Raw genomic sequence first — 21,096 nt, forward strand, 5'->3', positions numbered from 1 at the left:
GTGAGCCTTTATCGCTACCGGGGAACATAGGACCCGGGGAACATGGGACCCTTTTTTTGTTCAGGAGCGGGGAACATAGAACCCTTTTTATCTCGACCGGGGAACATAGAACCCGGGGAACATAGACATGCTCCCAAAGTAGTTAGGTCCCACACCCAGCCTGCCGATAGAGCTAAATGAAAGAATAGGCTCTTGTTTTGGATTGGGTGGGGGTGGAGGTGGAGGCACTCAGAAAGCAGGTCTGAAAACTGTATGAACTTAATGTAATGTTAAATGTATTCCTAGGACTTCTCAAAGTGATTTCAGTTGGGGCTCCCTCTGTCCCTAAAATGTGCCTATATATGCAGAATAATGTAGGCTAGTCTAGCAACACAATGTCAAATTCCATCCCCCTTGGATTTGACAGATTAGGTGCAGATAAAGCTGGGAACGAGGTTAGGTGCACAGTGGCCCAAATATTTTCCTTGTCTTTTTAGCAAGCCTGTCTCTGATTGGTGGCCGTTCTCATCTCTCATCGTCGCAGCCTATGGGCTCAGGGGGCGGGCCGCTGGTGTGGTACAGTGGGGAAGACAGCCCTGAGATAACAGCTGCACTGGAGGAAGAAAGAGGCAGCAGCAGCCCGAGCGACACAACTCCACCCAGCGGGGCAAAACGAGGTGAGGAGAGGCCTCCCTTTTTTCCCCACTTTGACATTTCTAACGTATCCGTTGATAACTATAAACGCAGCACAACACGGGACACGGGCGAATCGCAGTCACGCTGATTTCTTTGCAGCCCCAGTCGAAGTTGTTATCACGGGGCTAGTTTAGCTACAAGAGCTAACAGTCGTTAGCCACACAGTCGTTCGCGATGTGAGTGTGGAGCTGTAGCTATGATCTACTTTCAAGTCCGACACCACGAAACTCGCTGTTCTCGACTACATTTCCACCCTAAATAATGCACGAGTAGTCGTCGCTCCCGGTGAAACGGCACGTTGGGCGATCGGACGAGTATCTGACCAACTTTTTTTTAATCACCTTTCACGTTCAAATTGAGTCGTGACGTTTCCCGAGGATGTGACCTTTCCAGAGTTAGTTGCAACAGCGTGAGAGCCATCCATCCTCCTGTAGCCTCCTGTGGTGTGATGGAGGCCTACCTACCTACCTACCTAGCTTAGCACAGCTACACAGTCTGCATTTGCAGGTTTGCTCTACGTGTGCAGGTATTTTATACAAATTCGGTGTCCCCAGGATGTCTTCGAGTCTATTTTCGGTCGTGCTCGACGTGCCGTGCTCTTGTTAAGAAGCATCTAGCTGGAATAGTTGTGTGAAACGATTATATGGAAAGCTAGCATGCAAGCTAACAGGCTAACTCGTCGGGTCTAAAGGCAGGTCAAGCGCACGGAGTGGGACGTGACCGACATCCCGCTGTACTGAACCAGGGCAAGCTGTCTGCAGCTCTCTGGGTCAATTCTTAATAATACAATATGAATACAGCGTGAAGACATTTGTTTATTATCACCGTGGACTTAATCTGACGGGTGTCTTGGTGCGTTAACGTTAGCAGCACTTGTTTGGTGGTTTTAAAAGGTGTCCAATGACAGACATGGACAACACTAACTGCATTGTATTAATGTCTTCCTTGACATTCAGGGAGTTATTATGGGAGAACTTGTTACAAGTGAGTGCTAGTTCAGCAGGACAAGGCCCTTGATGACACTAGGTAGCCTGCAGTAGAGCACAGTTTTCCAAATGCCAATGATTCATTCAGCATTCAATGGAAGGAAGGGGGACTAATTGATCAAATAGGCGAATTAGTTCATAGTATCTGATCTCATCGGGTCGTGTTTGTTTTCGTGAGATCTAAGGCCTTGTGTTTATACTGAATTATTTACTAACTCCCCCAAGTTGTTCTGGAATATAGACCAAGTCCTTTGCTTAGCCATGAAGGAGCAAGGGCCAGCAGGTTGTGGGTTAAAGTTGAAACATTTTCTATTCGAAAAGTCACAAGTAAATAATAGCTGCCTTTTAACATTTCTTTAAAATATGCCAAGTAATAAGCTAGATAGGACTCACCATCTCACCTCCGATGTAGGCCTAATTCAATTGTATTTAATGAGACCAAATAAAGAATATTTAATCACACTCTGACAGCTTTTTAATGAACAAAAGGTGTTTGTAAGAGGTCAACGTTTGACCCTAAGTTCTTGGCCAACACAATTTTGTATATTTAAGATGTGTAATTGTTTTCATCATTATAAAGCCTAGCCCCTGCTATTATTAGCTTGTAGCTATGTTTTAAATCAAAGTTTTTTGAAGGTGTATGAAGCGCACGACTATTAAGACATAGCCTACAAGTTATTTTTCTGTAATCTTACAGGGGATGTTAACATGCAGTCATCAGCAGCTTATACTGCAATGCAGTGGGTTTTGACTGCTGTATACTTAACTGCACCTGTAGGTGAATTTAGCCCACTGGCTTTTATTCAGTTGCGTCCATCATTTAAAGGATAACTCCAACATTTTGCGAAATTAGCTTATTTAACATCTTCCCTGGAGTTAGACAAGAAGATACATACCTTTTTTGTCTCTGTGCATGCATTAGGCTTAGGGAACAGCCGCTCCGTTAGCATAGTTTAGCTTCATCACTGGAAGTGTGGCAGGACAGTACCCTGACGTTCCCTACAGGTTTGTTGATATTCTCATTCCTTCAAAGGATCTGAACAGATTGAAGTTTATGGATACCATGACTTAAAATCCTCTTACCTTGACGATTTAAAGCCTCTCCAATTTAGAAAACAGTAATCCAATGGCTGGTATTGATATACTACTAACTACTGCACGCTAACGGAGCTAACCGGACACTCAAGCAGATAACGAGAGCAATGACTTCCTTTCTGGGGGGTTTCAAAATAAAAGAGCGACGTCTATAGCAGCGGAAAACGTTTATTTTGTACATTATCTAACGTTAACACGAACCTAAACTAACTTTAGGTTAGTTGTAACGTTAGTTTAGGTTTGTGTTAACGTTAGATAATGTACAAAATAAACGTTTTCCGCTGCTATAAACGTCGCACTTTTATTTTGAAAACCCCAGAAAGGAAGTCATTATATTTGCTTTACACATCCTCAGGGCTGTACGCTAAGCTTTTTCACTAGGGGCACACTTGCCCCTAAATGAGAAATTTAGGGGCAAAAAATATTTTTTAGGGGCACATTTTTAAATAACAATTTTACCATTATTTATACCGATTGTTTTTTATTTAAAAAAAAAAGAAAAAAAATATTTTATATTTTTTTTAATAAAATATATATATTATATAATCATACTTGTAGTTGTATTATCTGCGAGACATCGCCACCACGCAACAAGTCAAAATGCTCGCTATATGCAACCAGCTCCACTGTCTATGTGTACTCGAGTAGCCTCCAGCTACGGCCAGGATTCTCCGGAGCTGCAGCTGGACCCTATACTGTAGCCTCCAGCTACGGCCAGGATTCTCCGGCGCTGCAGCTGGACCCTATTGACTATATTCAGCGTGCCCTCAGCTCGAATACGCATCGACTCAGTGTTATAACTTTTAAGACATTGATATCAGGAGCTATCTGAACTATTTAGTTTAATGGGACGTTTCGTTTTGAACAGTAAGCTAACGCGAGCTATCATGCACTACTAGACTTGCTGGAGGATTTGTTGATATCAGTAGCTAGCCGGCTGGCAGGCTCACCGAGGTCCCAGTGTCCCACTAGAGACTAGTGTTTACAACAGCCACGGGTGCGGGAGGGAGGAGGAGCAGACGCCGCAGCTCTCTCCGTGTGTCTGAGTTCAGTTCGGCTCACTATAGGAGGTCGAACGCGTCGAAAATATGAAGCAATACTAACTTTACTTTTCTTCATAGCTAAATCAGACAGTCAGCCAGTCTATCAGAGTGAGTGCTCAGTCGATTGTTCCCGCTGATCATACCTGCTGAGTGCTCACTGCTCAGCTCGCGTGAGTGGCGTCATCACACGCCTTGGATAATTTAGGAGTGAAATGCGAATGCAAGGCTTGAAAGCACTGCTCGGGGGAGCTCCAGTAGCTCACCGCGTACCTCGGACGCTATTTCGGCGTCGGGGACAACCGTGCGCGTCACGGATCTGGGGTACACGAGTTCGACTCCCGGACTCGCCGTATTTTCTCAGTCTTTCCCCCGATCTATACCCCATGCAACCTGTTTCTGTCGGTCATGCTTGACCAGAAAAAGCGATAAACGCTAAAAGAACCAGCTGACTGGTCAAAGTAAAAAAAAAAAAAAAAAAGAAAGCACTGCTCACAAGCCCCCCCCCAGATAATATTTACCAATCGCAACGGCCAATTAAAGGGGCAATTCGCGACCATCTCGTCGCACTGTACAGCCCTGATCCTGTTCTGCGTTAGCTCCGGTTAGCTCCGAGCGTCCAGTAGTTAGTAGTATATTATCAATACCAGCCATTGGATTACTGTTTTCTAAATTGGGGAGGCTTTTAATCGTCAAGGTAAGAGGATTTTAAGTCATGGTATCCATAAACTTCAATCGGTTCAGATCCTTTGAAGGAATGAGAATATCAACAAACCTGTAGGGAACGTCAGGGTACTGTCCTGCCTCACTTCCAGTGATGAAGCTAAGCTATGCTAACGGAGCGTCTGTTCCCTAAGCCTAATGCATGCACAGAGACAAAAAAGGTATGTATCTTCTTGTCTAACTCCAGGGAAGATGTTAAATAAGCAAATTTCCCAAAATGTTGGAGTTATCCTTTAAATGATCACATTGATAAACAAAACTGTCAACATCTGGAGATGCTTACAAATGGAGAGATCACTATTATAAACATTGAATGAGGCAGTATAGGTTTAGACTATTTATACCCTTATTCAAATGTAATAATACTAGTTTATCTTATCAAAGAAATTGCCATTGAATCCCAAGCTTTTTATTCTTGGTTTATATCCTACCACCCCACATCTACAACGCAAAGAGTTTAGATTTATAGATATGTGCATATTACAAGCAAAACGTGTAATAGCTCTTAATTGGAAAAATGTTGATGGACCAAGAATTGGTATGTGGATTAAAGAAATGGCTTCAAATATGTCAATGGAGAAGATGGTGTATATTGTTAGACGTAAACAAAACATTTTTGATGATGCCTGGGGACCATTTGTGTACTTCTTAAAGGATAACTCCACTATTTTGGGAAATTAGCTTATTTAACATCTTCCCTGGAGTTAGACAAGAAGATACATACCTTTTTTGTCTCTGTGCGTGCATTTTAGCTTTGGGAATAGACGCTCCGTTAGCATAGCTTAGCTTCATCACTGGAAGTGAGGCAGGACAGTAGCCTTACAGTGCCTTACAGTGTATTGCAAGGTCTGACATTGACCAAACTTGATATGCATGACCTTGGTGGGCTCTAGGTCAACTCCTGCAAAGGGGGTCAATGTCAGACTTTGCAATCAAAAGTTAGGGGGCTAATAACCCTTGCCATAATTTCAGTGCGCCCCCTAACTTTTGATTGCAAGGTCTGACATTGACCCCCTTTTCAGGAGTTGACCTAGAGCCCACCAAGGTCATGCATATCAAATTTGGTCAATGTCAGACCTTGCAATACACTGTAAGGCTACTGTCCTGCCTCACTTCCAGTGATGAAGCTAAGCTATGCTAACGGAGCGTCTATTCCCAAAGCTAAAATGCACGCACGGAGACAAAAAAGGTATGTATCTTCTTGTCTAACTCCAGGGAAGATGTTAAATAAGCTAATTTCCCAAAATAGTGGAGTTCCCCTTTAAAGCATAATACGAATGTTGGGAACTTGCTTCAACAAGAACGGGATTAGGGGGAGTACTGTGGGACAACTCTTATTATTGTGTAAAAACGACAAGAAACACCATTTACTTAATGTGTAAAACATTTTGGTTGTATTATTATTTATTTATGTTTATTTTTTATTTAAATCTGTATCCTTCCTATGTGAACCTGTTTTTGAAGTTAATTATTATTTTGTGTGGGGTTAGGGGAGGGAGAACGGGGTGAAAATGTTTGCTGAATACTGCTCTGCTGATATACATGTTGTAATTTGCAAACTAAAACCCAATAAATATAGTTAAAAAAAAAAAAAAAAAAAAAATACTAGTTTAATGAAACAACTAGATTGTGGTGGTGTTGTTGTAGATTTAGAAGAATGTCTTTGACTACAATCATCAGGTGACTGAGGCCCCGTTTAGACGAGCGTTTTGTGAACAGAAACCGCAAAAGTCATCTTGCGGTTTCACTTTTAATTTTACGTTTAGACGAGCGTTTTGGAGTGGAATTCTCCGTGCAGACGACGCTGTAACGACGGAGACCCGCTGTCACACGATTGGCGCATATGTCACATGATGTGCTGTGAAGACCCGCCCTACTCTGCCTCTGATTCGCAGACTGTGGATGGGGAATGTGATTGCACCAAAGCAGAGTCACTCACAGACAGTGGCTCCACTCACGCCGTGGGACAGATTCTTGTGTATTTAAAAGTACTGCCAATGTAGCCTTCAGGTGATCTCCGTTGATATAAGTCAGACATACTTGCTTTGTTTACGTCTCGGCTACTGGCGCATACCTGCTACCTGTGACGTAAGCAGTACGCGCGACCACAGCCGTGACAACCCTTTCGTCATCGTTTTAACAGATTTATACGTTTTGATAGTTTAGACGAGATTGCAAAGCTTTTGCGTTTCTAGGAATTCCACCCTGGAAGGTAGTCTCACTTTTTTGCGGTTTCACCCCGTAAAAACGCCGTTTCCGTATAAACGAAAGGCACACCCGCAAAAATATTTTTGCGGATTCACCTGCTAGCGTTTCCGTCTAAACGGGGCCTGAGCTGCAGCATGTGGTTTTTCTGTGGTAAGAACTAGGCTTTGTGGGCCAGGCCAGATGACCTTGTTGTCACCAGGGTTGTCACAGTACTAACTGGAGTGATGATTGGTGCGACGCGAGGCCTCTTGAGACAGGCCAGGCTCAAAAGTCAAAATGGTCTCCTGCTAAGGGGAGCCACTGTTTATTGACAAAGACATGCCAAAATGTCATGGCCTATTTCCACGGATTCCTTTTATTTAGTATTGAGGTATGCACACGTATGATCATGTTTATACATCAAAAGGTGTTTCTGCCTATAGCCTGTACTACTAGGTAACTTACTTAATAGATTTCCGTTAGAATTTCAGAGCAAAAATATGAGTTGCGCTTGTCTTCCACTTAACCGCAATTCTTTAAAGAAATTGTATGGAACTTGCCCAGCAATCTGATAAGTGACGTGGTGTTGTGCTGTAATGAATAGCCTATGTAATATGAGAACAATCAAAGCTACTGTTACTGGATTTCATAATAGTAAAAATCAAGCAGCCCATTTCAGACCACATGACTTGAGTTTAATTTGATGCATACGTTTTTCAATGGTATATGCTTGTATGATCTGATCTCATTGATAAGTATTCCTCAAATCTGTCTCAGAAAGGCTTGATCCGTAATCCAAATGTAAACACATGGCAGCCCCCACCTCAAAACAAACTTGCTTGACAGAGCTGTTGATACTAGTAGGGCTAATGCTAGACAACAGGCAAGCATGTGTTTATTTTATTTTATTGTAGGCTATTTATTTGCTGTATTTCTTGGCTGCAAAATGTTTATCTAGTTTACATTAGTAATGTTTGTAAACACTAGAGCGGAACAAACCAATATTCTGATTTACAAAAAGCATCCTTAACATCCACACATCAAACTGAACTCTTCAAGAGTGAATATACTCCACATTTATATGGTAAATAACAGATGTGTCTTTTAGGGAGCAATTGTGACGAAGAGCTACAATGAAGGCTATTTTGACCACTAAATGTGTTTATTTGTGTAGCCTCATCATCATCATCATAGCACTGTCTAGAGTAGTAGACCCCAAAATAATTCTAAGCACATTTGTACAGTATGTATATATTTAGATGAGATAATTTTAGATATGTTTATTGTTCTCTGTGGGGGAAGTTTGTGTCGTCGACAGCGCTGCACACCAATGAATAGGAATTAATCCTGATATTCTTTATATTCTTGGCTTTTTGTGTAAATGTGACAATTATTATGAGTGAAATATTATCTGTGAAATATATGGGCTGCTACCAATAGTCAGAGAAACAGAAAGGCTAATAGTTAGCAGTAGCACACTGATCTGTACATTAGGCTTGTCTTATGTTACCTCATTTCTCTATTTGCATACTTTTAGACCTATGTGTTTGTTTTAGATCATGCCTGTTAAACCGATGTGTGCGTTTCCTCCCTCAGCCAGGAGGACGCTGTTGGAGAGAGCCAGCCAGGCTGGTTTGGGTGGATTCCGTGGGCTCTGACAAGGAAGCGGAACCAAACCTATCATCACAGATATGTGGGATGGGGAAGAAGGTGGGTTATTATCTTGTATATTAGGCATTTATGCTGCATTTGATTACAACCCAGAGGTTAGGAAGATTCGAATAAAACAGCTTCCTAGTCGCAAACTCTGGTATGATTTCTCAACCCCCAGTTCAAGCCTCGGCGTCATGTGACGTAATTTCACCATGGCCACCCACATCGTATAAACGCTAATGTTGTTATTAGCTGTTATAGGACTACATTTGTAACTAGGGCTGCAACTAATGACTAATTTGGTAGTCGACTAATCTGCCGATTATTTTTTCGATTAGTCGACTAATCGAAAACCAATGTAAACAACAACAAACTTTTTTTTTTTTTTTTTTTATATAATTACCTATCTTTGTGAAAGTGGCTTCTCAGCTCTGGTCCAGCTGAAGACAGAGCAGAGGAACAGATTGGACATTGAGCATGACCTCAGAGTTGCTTGTCTACCATCACCCCAGACTTTGAGACTCTTGTCAGGACCAAACAACAACATCATAACATGATGATCCCATAGCAAATTAAAATAATGACTCATGAAACATTTGAATTTGGATCTTTAAGCCACTTTAAATGAAAATGTATTTGAAGAACAATACAGCAATCACTCATAACAAGATAAATAAATTAAATAATACAAATTAAAGTGGAAGTGTACTTTAAATAACTTTTGTTTGCTGTGTGTGAGAGGAGTCCGTGTGTGTGTGTGTCTTACTCTGATCGCTGTGTGAGTGAGAGGAGTGTGTGTACTGTGTAATTTGTGTATGTGTCTTACTCTGATCGCTGTGTGAGTGAGAGAGGTGTGTACTGTGTAATTTGTGTATGTGTGTGTCTTACTCTGATCGCTGTGTGTGAGTGAGAGGAGTGTGAATGTGTGTGTGTCTTACTCTGATCGCTGTGTGTGAGAGAGAGGAGTGTGAATGTGTGTGTCTTACTCTGATCGCTGTGTGTGAGTGAGAGGAGTGTGTATGTGTGTGTGTCTTACTCTGATCGCTGTGTGTGAGTGAAAGGAGTGTGTATGTGTGTGTCTTACTCTGATCGCTGTGTGTGAGTGAGAGGAGTACGTGTGTAATGTATTGTGTGTCTAGTCTGATCATCATCTCCTGCAGGGGAACAATGTTTTCAATGTCCAAAGTTTGCTATGGGATCATCATGTTATGATGTTGTCTGGAACCCTGAGAAGCCACTCTCACAAAGATAGGTAGTTTTTTTTTTTTTTTTTTTATAAATGACTAATCGACGCAACAATTTCTCGTCTACGATTTTTTATAATCGACTTCGTCGATTATGTCGACTAATCGTTGCAGCCCTATTTGTAAGTATATTAGCTATATGTTGTAAACTGTCTTTGTGAGTTGTAGAGAAATTGTAAGAAAAAATTGCCAAAAATGTTTTGCATGAGCATCCATGTTTTTCTCACTTGGTAGCTTGAACGCATGTAGGTCGGAGACAACGCGTTTCTCACTTCCAACTTCCCACCTCTGACCATAAACGAATGCAGCATTAACTGCTCATCAGCTTCTTTTATTTTACATCTCTTAGGTATATGTTTATTACATTTCAATGTTGTTATTCCTGAAATATTTTTGAGAGTGTAACCCCCTGTTGATTGTCATCAGGTCCTAATGAGGAGGATGAGAGACTATCATCTCCAGGGCGCTCCCAGGCTGACCAGCAACTCTCACTCACGGGAAGTACTGACCGCACAGATATGCAGGCCATGTCAGTGGTAGTGATGGACGGAGGAGAAGAGGAGGAAGAAGAGGAGGAGGAGGAGGATCATCCAGGTGAACCCCAGCCACTGCCACCAACGCAAACCGCTCAGGAGTCACCCGTGGCCGCGTCGACGGAAAGAAAGGAGCAGCCCGGCCTGTCGCTGAGCCGTGGAGAGGGCCCGGGGGACACGCCGGCCGAGGCCGCCTCCCTCCCGGGGCCGGAGGCCGAGCCTGATCTGGACCCGGACGGCGAGCTGGACGGAGATCCCCACGGAGAGCTGTATCCCTGTCAGCACTGTGAGCGCCACTTCTCCACCAAACAGGGCCTGGAGCGTCACATACACATTCATGCCACGGCCAACCAGCAGACTCACACCTTCAAGTGCCGCTACTGTGGCAAGTCCTTCGGGTCCCAGGTGGGCCGCCGGCGGCACGAGAGGAGGCACGAGAATGGGCCCAAGAAAAGGCCCGGCTCCCTGGGCGGCACCGCTACTATATTCAGCCCCATGGTGCAGACCGGCGGTTCGAGTCCGGACTGCACCACCCCAACCGGTCACTACATAGCGGCCGTGGGGTCCCAGTTTCCCGGGGGGCCTCTGCTGAATTCCGAGGCAGTGAAGAAGGAGCCCGGGTCGTACGTCGACCGGCCTTTTATAGTCGACGAGAACGGAGAGTCGAAGGAGCTCCATCCTTGCAAGTACTGTAACAAGGCGTTCGGCACTCACACGAACATGCGCAGGCACCAGCGCAGAATCCACGAACGCCACTTGCTGCCGAAGGGAGTTCGCCGGAAAGGCATGTTGCTGCAGGAGAGCTCTGCTCAGCAGCAGCAACAGCAACAACCGCAGCAGCAGCTGCCCGACGAGTCCCCCAGCGCCAGCCCGCCGCCCATCTACGTGCCCAGCGCCGACACGGAGGACGAGGGCGACAGGGAGGACTACGTGGTCGACATATCCAAAAACATATCGGAGAATCTCAGCTTCTACATCGACGGCAAGATTCTGTCCACTAGTGCGGTCAGCAGCTGCGAGGTGATCGAGGTGGACTCCAGGTCGGCGGCGCTGTTCGGCCTCGATGCGGTGATAATCAGCCCCAGCCAGATCAGTCAGGCGCTCAAGGTGGAGGGCAAAACCAATGCTGTGAAGCAGGTCACCAACCTGGGCCAGCCCACGTCGAAGAGAAGAACCTCTACTCCCCCACTCATTCCTAGTCTTAAAATGGAGACAGAAACGGGTTCTTCCACTACCTCTTCCTCTTCCTCCTCCTCCTCCACTTCATCCTCATCCAACTTGTTGGTGGGAGGACTCTTTTCTCAGTCCACCGACTCGTTAGCATTTCAAAGGGAGAAGACCGTTTATCTCTCCCCTAAACTCAAGCAGCTCCTGCAGACGCAGGACAGTCAGAAGTCTACCGTCACCCTGATAGCAGAAAGCCATAGACTGGCCTCCACCCTGTCGGTCACATCTCTGCCAGGAGCGTCGGGCCGGTTCAAGAGGAGGACGGGTTCCCCTCCCTCGTCGCCGCAGCTCAGCCCACAGCAGAAAGGCGAGAGCTGCAAAACGGAGGTGGGGAGCTCGTATACCCTCAGGGTGCCAAAGCTGGAAAGCCGCAGTATGTCTCCCGCCGGAAGCCGGCTCAGCAAGGACGACGGGGACACCGTGAGCCCTTCTGGAAAGGACGCGCACAGCTGGGCGGCCTCTAGCAGCAGCGGGGGGAACTCCTGCAATCAGCAGCCCTTGGACCTGTCCAGCTCCGTCGGCAGGAGGAGTGAAAGCTTCCACAAGGCGCTGGGAGATGGCGCGCTGGATCTGAGCATGAAGACCACGGTGTCGGAGCCGGAACCGAAGGGAAGCCCTGCGCCGCAGCAGCCCCTGGCCAAGAAGAGGAAGCCCAACACCAGTATGCTGGAGAAGGTGTTGCTGAACGAGTACGCTGGTCTGAGCCCCGCACTCGAGGACTGCTCCCCCGCCCTGGGAGGCCTTGCCTGTTTCCAGCCCCTCTCTCCCAACACGGCGCCGCAGTCCGCCCACCCCTCTCCGCCATCCCTCACCCCTGTCACTCTGAACCCCTCCTCCCCCGGCGCCTCCAGCCTGACGTCCCCGACGCCGCCTCCCCCGGTGTTGCCCACCATGCCCTCTCCCCCGGGCGTGCCCAGCTCCCCCCTCTCTCAGCTCTCGGACTGCTCCGCCACACGACCCCTCCCCGTACTGTCTCCCAAAATGTCCCCCAGAGTGATCGAGGACGAGCCCCCGTCGGACGCGGAGGAGACGTCGTTAGAGGAGGAAAGTGGGGATGATGGAGAGGAGAACCCCGTCCCCGAGCCACTGTACTCTGCCCCTCACACGCCCGTTCATACCCCTCTAACTGGTTCCACCTCTCCAAGCCCCTCTAAGCCTGCTTCAGCGGATCTGCCCACGACGGAGCCCCATGGTCCTCCGACCGTGACCAGTAGCGGTAGTCTGCCGAATGGCAAATTGAGTCCAGGCCTAGATTCCATAACGGACGAGAAGTCCCCGCACTTTGACCCTCCTGCTCTATCATCCCCCCTGGAATCCCCGTCTGCGCCGTCAACATCTCCCATCCCGCGCGAGCCGTCCCCTCCGCCCGTCTCGCCAGCCCACACGCACAGAGTGATCAAGGAGGAACCCGTTCACCACACAGACGAGGACCTGTCCGATTTTAACCCTGCGCCCAGCGGTGCCGCAGACTCGCCCCCGCCCGCCGCCGTTGAAACCCCCTCCGAAGGGGAGGGAGAGGACTCTGAGACATTCTGCAAGACCTTTGTGTGTAATGTCTGTGAAGAGCCTTTCCACTCCATCAAAGAGCTCAGCGGGCACATCCTGGAGCATGCGGTGGCGTGGCCCTTTAAGTGTGAGTTCTGCGTGCAGCTGTTTGGGGACAGCCCGGCCCTGCTGGCTCACAGGACGTCGCTGCACGGCGTGGGCAGGATCTCTGTGTGTTCCGCTTGCTCCAAGGAGTTCGCCTTTCTCTGTAACCTCCAACAGCACCAGAAGGATCTGCATCCGAACCAGGCGTGCACACACACTACAGTGGAGAGCGGTAAGCTGAGGCCACAGAACTACACCGATCCCTCCAGAGCCAAAGAGGAAAGCAGGCCCCCGACACCGGCGCCGGAGCTCTCGGACGAAGCCGCTCCATGCGGCATCTCTGATGTTGTGAAAAAGGAGCCTGCCGTGAATGGCAAACATGGAGAGGATGCATCAGAGGACCCCACAGAGGAGCTGTACACCACTATAAAGATCATGGCTTCGGAGGGAGGCAAGCCTAAAGGCCCAGATGTCCGCCTTGGCATTAATCAACACTACCCCAGCTTTAAACCGCCCCCGTTTCCCTACCACAGCCGCTCTCACGCTGGCTCCGTGGCCTCGGCAACCAACTTCACCACCCACAACATCCCCCAGACCTTCAGCACCGCCATCCGCTGCACCAAGTGTGGCAACAGCTTTGACAACATGCCGGAGCTGCACAAGCACATATTAGCTTGTGCCAATGCAAGTGACAAGAAGCGCTACACTCCCAAAAAGAACCCCATCCCCCTCAAGCAGATAGTGAAGCCTCAGAACGGCGCTCTGTCCCCCACGGCAGCCGGCGCCGGGCAAAATGCGTTCCGCAGGATGGGGCAGCCGAAGAGACTCAACTTCAACCAGGAGCCCGCTGGGAAAACAAAGATGAGCTCCCTCAGTAAGAAGAAGAACCAGCTCGTCCAGAAAGCCATCTCTCAGAGAAATAAGACGGTGACCGCTGCAAAACAGGCTCCTGTTAAAGTCGAAGTGGTAGAGGTCGTCGCGCCGGAGGTTCACGTCTGCCCCCACTGCAACCGGGAGTTCACCTATCCCGCCAGTCTCGCTAAACATATGGCCGTCAGCTGTCCCATGAAGCCCGTCGTTAAAAAGGGCAAGAAGGGCGTAGAGGTGAAAAAAGAACCGACTGCAGATAAAAACATGAGCCTCAGGAGGAAAGCCACGGACTCTGAAGCTCAGCATGCGGAGCCCGAGTCGGAGCCTAAGCCCCTGGGAAAGACCAGGGCCCGCAGCTCCAGTGCAGCGGAACCAGAACCACCCCCAGCAAGCAAAGGCAAAGTCGCCGCTCCGGTGGGTCGGCCCAAGAGGCCCGCCTCCTTCCCGGCTGGCGCGGCGTCCCACGGCAAGAAGAGTAAAAAAGGCCAAGCCCGGTCCTTACCTCCCTCGCCGGCGTCTGCTTCCGACGCGCCCAGTGACACCGCACCGCGGCCCACCATGAGGATGCAGCGTATGGGCAAGGAGGTGGCACCCAAGAAGGCGGCAGAGGCCAAATCGTCACTACAGCAGTCCCAAGTGCAGCCTAAGAAGGAGGAGCGGTTCTCTCTCAGGACGAGGGAGAGGGTGGGTGGTCCAGTCACCAGGAGCCTGCAGATGGTCAGCACGGCTGCTTCGGTAGAGGTGAAGACGGAGGAACTTCCCACTGAAGAGCCAAAGGAGTCTCTGGTAGGTGATCATGGCATTTCGGCTAGTTAACTAAAATGAAGATTCCATCAGGTTTCTTTCAAAGAACATTGGGGTAGAATTAAATAACTATTTTCAACCAAATTTTTTCATGTTATATTGGAGGATTTTTAAACAAATGAAACAAATCTTTTTAAATAAAAACACCCCTTCAAACGATCTAAAAAAAAGAGAGGTTTTTTTTCTTACTGTTTTTCTTACTATGTACCTTCTACTATGCTTAGTATGCTACTATACTTGTAAAACTACTTATGCTAATATGTCGATACTACTATGCACTCAAGTGTGTAACAACACCACTGACCCTTAGCTGCCAGAGAGGTACTTCTCTTGCTTGTAAGTTGCTTTGGATGAAACTGCAACTTGGATGAAAGTGTACAAACCTGACTTCTGTTTTTATCTTGTTTTTTCTAGGAGACACAGATGAAATGAGTGATATGGAAATAGTGGAGCAACACCCTGGGAATATGATTCTCACCTCTCACCAGATGCTCTGGACTGACGGGACTGAGGTTGACCTCTGGGCAGGGCTTATTCATTCAAGAGAAGTGAAGTCTGCTTATCCCAGATGCCCTGCTGGCTGTGAAAGAGGAAATCCTCTCTATCTTCCATTCATCTTCTGAACTGAGCCTGGATTTTAGCCAGCCTTGCAAAAGACAAAGAAAAGATGAGTGACTGTAAACGACAGTGAGTTAATACAGTACGTGTCATTACTTGACCCAAAACAGTAACATTGGGGTTCCGTTAATGTTTGAAAGCTGATAACTTTGCAAATGGCAATCAAGTATCAGTTCACACAAACTTGTTTTATTTCGCTCCCATGTTTCCCTTGTTTTCCAGAGTCTCTCGATGCATGTGCAGTAGAGTATCAACTAGACAAAGCCAATTTCCATGTCTCCCTTGTCAAGTCCTGCACCTACTTCAGTTAAGACGTTGATTTGCAAATTATTAATATGTATGTTTGATTTAAATTTCTGTAGTGAATATATTGTAGAATATATCTTTATTGGCAATTCTTATTTTTATTTTTGTTTTGTTTGGGAAATGGATGAAATGGCAGTGATTCACTGCAAAAAAATTGGTCCTCAGGAACACTGTATATGTATGTGTGAATGGGCATGGTTGAATGTGTGGCCTGAACACTTTTGTCTCGAATCTCAAGTATATTTTTTACTTGTTTTCTCTTTGTTTTGTTTTCTTTCTTTGTTGCTTATCTGAACATATGAGCAGATGATTATTGCAAAAATGATAGGAATGATTATGTTGTCATAAAATAACATAAGTCAGTTACACGTCTCAGAGAAACACTGCCACAAATGTCTTCTCTTTTTGTTGACATTTTGGGTTCTGCATCTCCCAAAAGAAATTGTTTTGATGTCACTTTTGATGTGTGACACGTAAGTAGCCCAATATTATCTTACAGCACTTTAAAAATGAACGTCTGCCAAATTCTAGGTGCATCAGTGTGAAGCCTGTAGTTTGGATTTTAAAGGCATAGTTAGGATTATTGGACATTTAAATTGGATGCAATACTTGCCAGTAGTGCAGTGGATGCAAGGCTATTAGCGTACTTGCCGCATTCTGCTGTCGGAGTTCTGGCCGGGTTGCAAGCAAAACCAAAATCAAATGGGGTCTTAAAACCACAACATGTGGGCAAAAGTGTTACCTGATTGAACACAAAATCATCGTCCTCCAGCACTTCCTATACTGCAATCACTTGAGGTGAAAAGAGTGTGCAGTGAGGAAAGAAGCCATCATGAATATTCAACTCAATCACACCATTTATATAAGCAATATGGAAGAAAAAGATATGCCTCCCTGTTTGGCCAAGTCATTGATGTTGTTGCCGTGAAAAGCCCCAAAATCGGGCCAGGCTTTTGTGGTTCAGAGAGGCGGCTGCAGCTACCAACGCACTGAGGCAACTCTGAAGAATTCCCTTTAACGAGCCCAAGGCACTTTGTTTCTTGGAAAAAGACTGTGTATTGCTACGCACTGGAGCAGTTTCACTGTCAGAATGCTGGAGGACCATGTTTTTTTATTTTGTAGGTGGATAACCTTTTGCCTGCATGTTGTGTGGATTAAAACCCTTTTGGTTTCCGGCTCGCTCCGAACCCGGGCCAGAACTCCAAACCACAGGACTCGGTAAGTAAGTTAATAGCTTTGCATCGACTACGCTACTGGCAAATATATCGTACTACTTAAGTCCAAACTATCCCTTTAAATGTTAATGATGGGATGTAATCAGTTCTGTTGCACGTTACAGACACTGGGTTGCCTCACTGATTATCAGCAGAATTAATGAATAACATTTGTCAATTGTGCCCTGAATTATTATTTTTTTGTCCCCATACAGTATCTCTTTAAATTAATCTAACATACAAACCCACTTTTAATATCATGCCAAAAAAAGCATGATGACTTATTCTCAGATTTTAAAATATTTTCTCAGAGAAGCAATGTTCCTTTTTATACAAACAGCCTTGAAACGTTGCTTTATTTGTTGTTTTCAGAGCCAGCTTGGCATGTCACAGTAATATCATCACTTATACTGCCAGAAAACAATGGGGGGGGGGGGGAAACGTGTGTTTTTCTTGGCAAATTATTTGGTATTACAGTATGAAAATTACTTAACAATTCTTAACCCACTTCTCACTCCGGACCACATCTGTTAATACAACTGAGGCGGGGGGGGGGGGGGGGGGGTTCAGACGATGCCTGTAGCATGTTTTGGTAAAGGAATTTGGACAATATGATATAAAGCTAATTTATATTTCCTTGTGAGATGCCCATCTATGTTTTGCCTTTCAACATCGTTATGTATTTGAGGATGAACAAAGACAAATATCCCTATTGACCTCATATGTAAAGCATTGCTGTAATTGACACAATAAAGACTTTTTCAATTTGGGTAAAGCTTGATTTATTTGTGGAGTCTATAAATATCCTTTGAGCTGCAGGGCTAGTAGACTTGAGATGAATTTGTTGCAGAATAAAAGTGAAACATGGCTCTGACATTGAGCTGGATGGGAGGTCTTAACAGATAGTGGGAGGATAAAAGTGAATTCACTTTGAAGTCATTCATCGCATTAATTTCCAGTTATATTTTGGAAGACAAAAAAATACATCTGAAACTATTAACCATGTGTAGATGCAGAATATCAGATTAATTATAATCACAATTTAATCTCCCAGTCATTTAATATAGTGTTTTAGACTCCTGTGTCGTCTCTTAATAATATAGAACATTGGCAGATGGGTTTAAAGTGCCTCCTCCACTTTAACCCGTCTTGAGGCCTGTTACCTGTGTTTAGATTACCTGTGAGGCTGGTCCGGCTACCCTGCTTTTTGATATACTATGTTAGATTATAAATAAGGAATTTGGTACTAATTCTATGAGTATGACAAGAAGGCAGCATTTATGATATTTATCATATCATAGATTTGCTATAATATGATATGGTGACTCTACTGCCTAGCTCATCATGTTAGCAGTAGAGGATCATGGTCATCACCAGCTCAATGTGAGAGCTGTGTATTTTGGTAGTGCCACACTTGTCAGTGAGTTTTGATATGCGAGTTATCTCATACCTCACATTCTAACCTCTCCCAGTTACTGGAAGGACTTATTTGTGACTATTGAGAGTATTTCCGCTCATGGACGCCACTAAATGGATAAATTGGTGTCCTGTCGCAAGCACGACACATGTAGGCTAAAGCATACGTCCTGCCCCCCATAATATGTGTTACGAGAAACTATGAATACAGAATTACATTTAGATTAGAATGTACATGTATTAGCAACCTATAGCAATTATTTTGGTGTCATTCTCATTGTAAATTACATTTGACCTTAATTTGTAAAGCGTGCAGCTATCCTTTGGAGGGTCCCAGAGTTGAGTGATGATGGAGGGGGTGAGATCTTGCAGACACTTTAGACACTTAACACATTCTCATAGAGGTGTGAACTCGGATGCCAATGATGGACAAGGGCAGGATGCTTTTGACATGGAATCAATCTATCCTGTCTCTGGTATTATTGTTACTGTCAGTCATACACACACACACTGCCTACACACATTAAGAGATGCATGCAGGTGGGCACACACTAGGCCAGTGGGCTACATAACCTTGAATCTGAACTACCTGGCCATCTGCAAGCAGGAAATTGTAGTCAGTTTTGTCACCGGAGTTCACTTAGAGTTTACATCCACTTTGAAGAGCTGAGTGCATAGTTCATAAATTATTGAGTAAGCTATGTGATGAGATTGAATTTGAAGCCAGCAGAGAAAGCATCACGCTGCCGTAACAAGGTATCAAACACTTGAAAGGCCCAAGCTGTGATTTCTTTGGGCCACGTCAGTGTGGGTTTGACATTTCATTTCAAACCTTTATTTAAACTTGAAAGGCAACTGAGGCCTCATTTACAGTCATGTCGTGTGTACATACAGAAATAAGCTTAAAAACGTATAAAATCACAACAATAAGACGACAAGGCGACAAATGGCAAGGATAACAAATCAATTAAAACACGTACAACTTGATTGACAAAGATTGCAGATCAAGGTTTCAAGCTTCAAGGACTGAAAGCTGGTGATGCCACTGATTTGAATAATTATCGACCCATCCCAAATCTTTCTGTGTTATCAACGATTCTTGAGTCCTTAGTTTCTGATCAGCTAAAGCTTTTTCTAAATTCACACAACATCCTTAACCCTATGCAATCTGGATTCAGATCAAAGCACAGTAGCCTATTGTGACTGCCAGTCTGAAAGTCCTAGATGATATTAACCCTTTACTGGCCAAGTAACCATTTTTGGCCACTTCCCCATACAATATATTTAGCCAGGTGGGAGAGGGGGATCTTTAATCTATGAAAAAAACTTCTTCCAGCCAATCAGCACAGGTCAGGCTATGACACAGATATTGTCACCATCCCATCTGACCAATCAGGATAGACCCTGGGGATCTACAACTTCCTTCTTTTCACCACATCAAAAAAATGCAAATTTTTGCACCTGCTTCTACTCTTCAAAATCCATTATTTCATCAACAAGTCATGGTGAGTTGATAACATTTACTCATTTTTGCAGTTGAACAATCATTGTAAAGGATGGGATAGGTGTTTTTTGCATAGGATTAGTGAAATCAGGATTTGTTGTTAGCTAAAAAGTGGTGAAGCCATAAACGGTCATATGCCCCTTCAGGTGAAGTGACATAGTGTCCATTTTTAGACATGCCCGATGCATCTAGTCAGTCACACTTAGGGTATTACTTCTACCATGTAGTACCCTGTAGTGCCATGTAGTACCCTGTATTGCCATGTAGTACCCTGTATTGCCATGTAGTACCATGTATTGCCATGTAGTACCCTGTATTGTCATGTAGTACCATGTATTGCCATGTATTGCCATGTAGTACCCTGTAGTACTCTGTAGTACCATGTAGTACCCTGTAGTACCATGTATTACCCTGTAGTATCATGTGGTACCCTGTAGTACCCTGTAGTACCATGTAGTTATATAGTTTTGTTCGCTGTTCTTATTTGGGCCTTTATCGGCTACTGTTGCCATGGCAACGCAAATTCAAGAAAACTCCCAATACATTTTCTTATTTATTTTATGTTATGAATCAGCCTGCCAAGTTTCATAGATATGCCCCCTAAGGAAAAATATGCCCCATAGCCCCCACATTTTTAGCGGTACCGGTCGAGGGCCTGTTTACGGACACTTTGGTTAACCTTAATTTACAAGGGAAAAATAAAAAATTTATTATTTCAAAATTGTAGATAACTTTTGAAATAGCACCAAAATAACATTCTAGAGTTGAAATTGTGACCGGTAAAGGGTTAAAGTGGAAATGAAGCAGTGCGATAAATACATATTCATAGCATCACATTAGTATTTAGATAAGCCACAGAAGAAGTCACGTTATAAAAATAAGCAGTTTCTAAGAAAAAACGATTTGTTGTGTACATTTCTGAAGCATTTAGCATTATGGGCGCGGCCATTTTGTTGCTGACGTCATACCGGGGGTTGGGTGTATACACTCTGGTTAGCTGCCTATATTGAATGGGTCAGTCAGCAAATAAAATGTTGCCTACAAAACAACGGGACCGCGGTGGTTCTGTTTGTATTGCTCCTGGCTGTTCAAACTAATTTTACCATGTGAGAGAGAGGAAAGTTGGTTAATTTCCACAAACTACCAGTGAAAAAAACAGTGTTGTTGACATGTTGGCTCGGGTTGGCTGCACCCAGGCGGCGCGACCAGCCTGTTGGACAGGGAAGGAGGATCTGCAGCGAACACTTCATTGCCTCGGATTATGTTGTTGGGGTGGGATGTTTGTCCAGAAGACCACTAATCAGCTGAAGCCGGACGCGGTTCCCTCGGTCTTCGACAGACAGACCGGCGTTAGCTCTCGGGAGCGATCGCTAGCTAGTTGGCACCAGCCGGGGCCCGGCGTTAGCTCTCG

General features: G+C 45.3%; 1 protein-coding gene across 1 annotated transcript; it reads left to right on the forward strand.

Annotated features, from left to right (window-relative positions):
- The first annotated feature begins 592 nt into the window (after window positions 1-592).
- On the forward strand, window positions 593-17,181 carry prdm2b (PR domain containing 2, with ZNF domain b). Its single transcript, XM_084316098.1, has 4 exons — window positions 593-656; window positions 8,303-8,416; window positions 10,030-14,609; window positions 15,042-17,181. The coding sequence occupies exons 2-4, from the start codon at window positions 8,398-8,400 to the stop codon at window positions 15,057-15,059; spliced, it is 4,617 nt and encodes a 1,538-aa protein (XP_084172224.1). The 5' UTR covers window positions 593-656; window positions 8,303-8,397; the 3' UTR covers window positions 15,060-17,181.
- The last annotated feature ends 3,915 nt before the right edge of the window (window positions 17,182-21,096 follow it).

This window comes from Notolepis coatsorum (assembly GCF_963971535.1).
Source record: "Notolepis coatsorum genome assembly, chromosome: 6".
NCBI lineage: Eukaryota > Metazoa > Chordata > Actinopteri > Aulopiformes > Paralepididae > Notolepis > Notolepis coatsorum.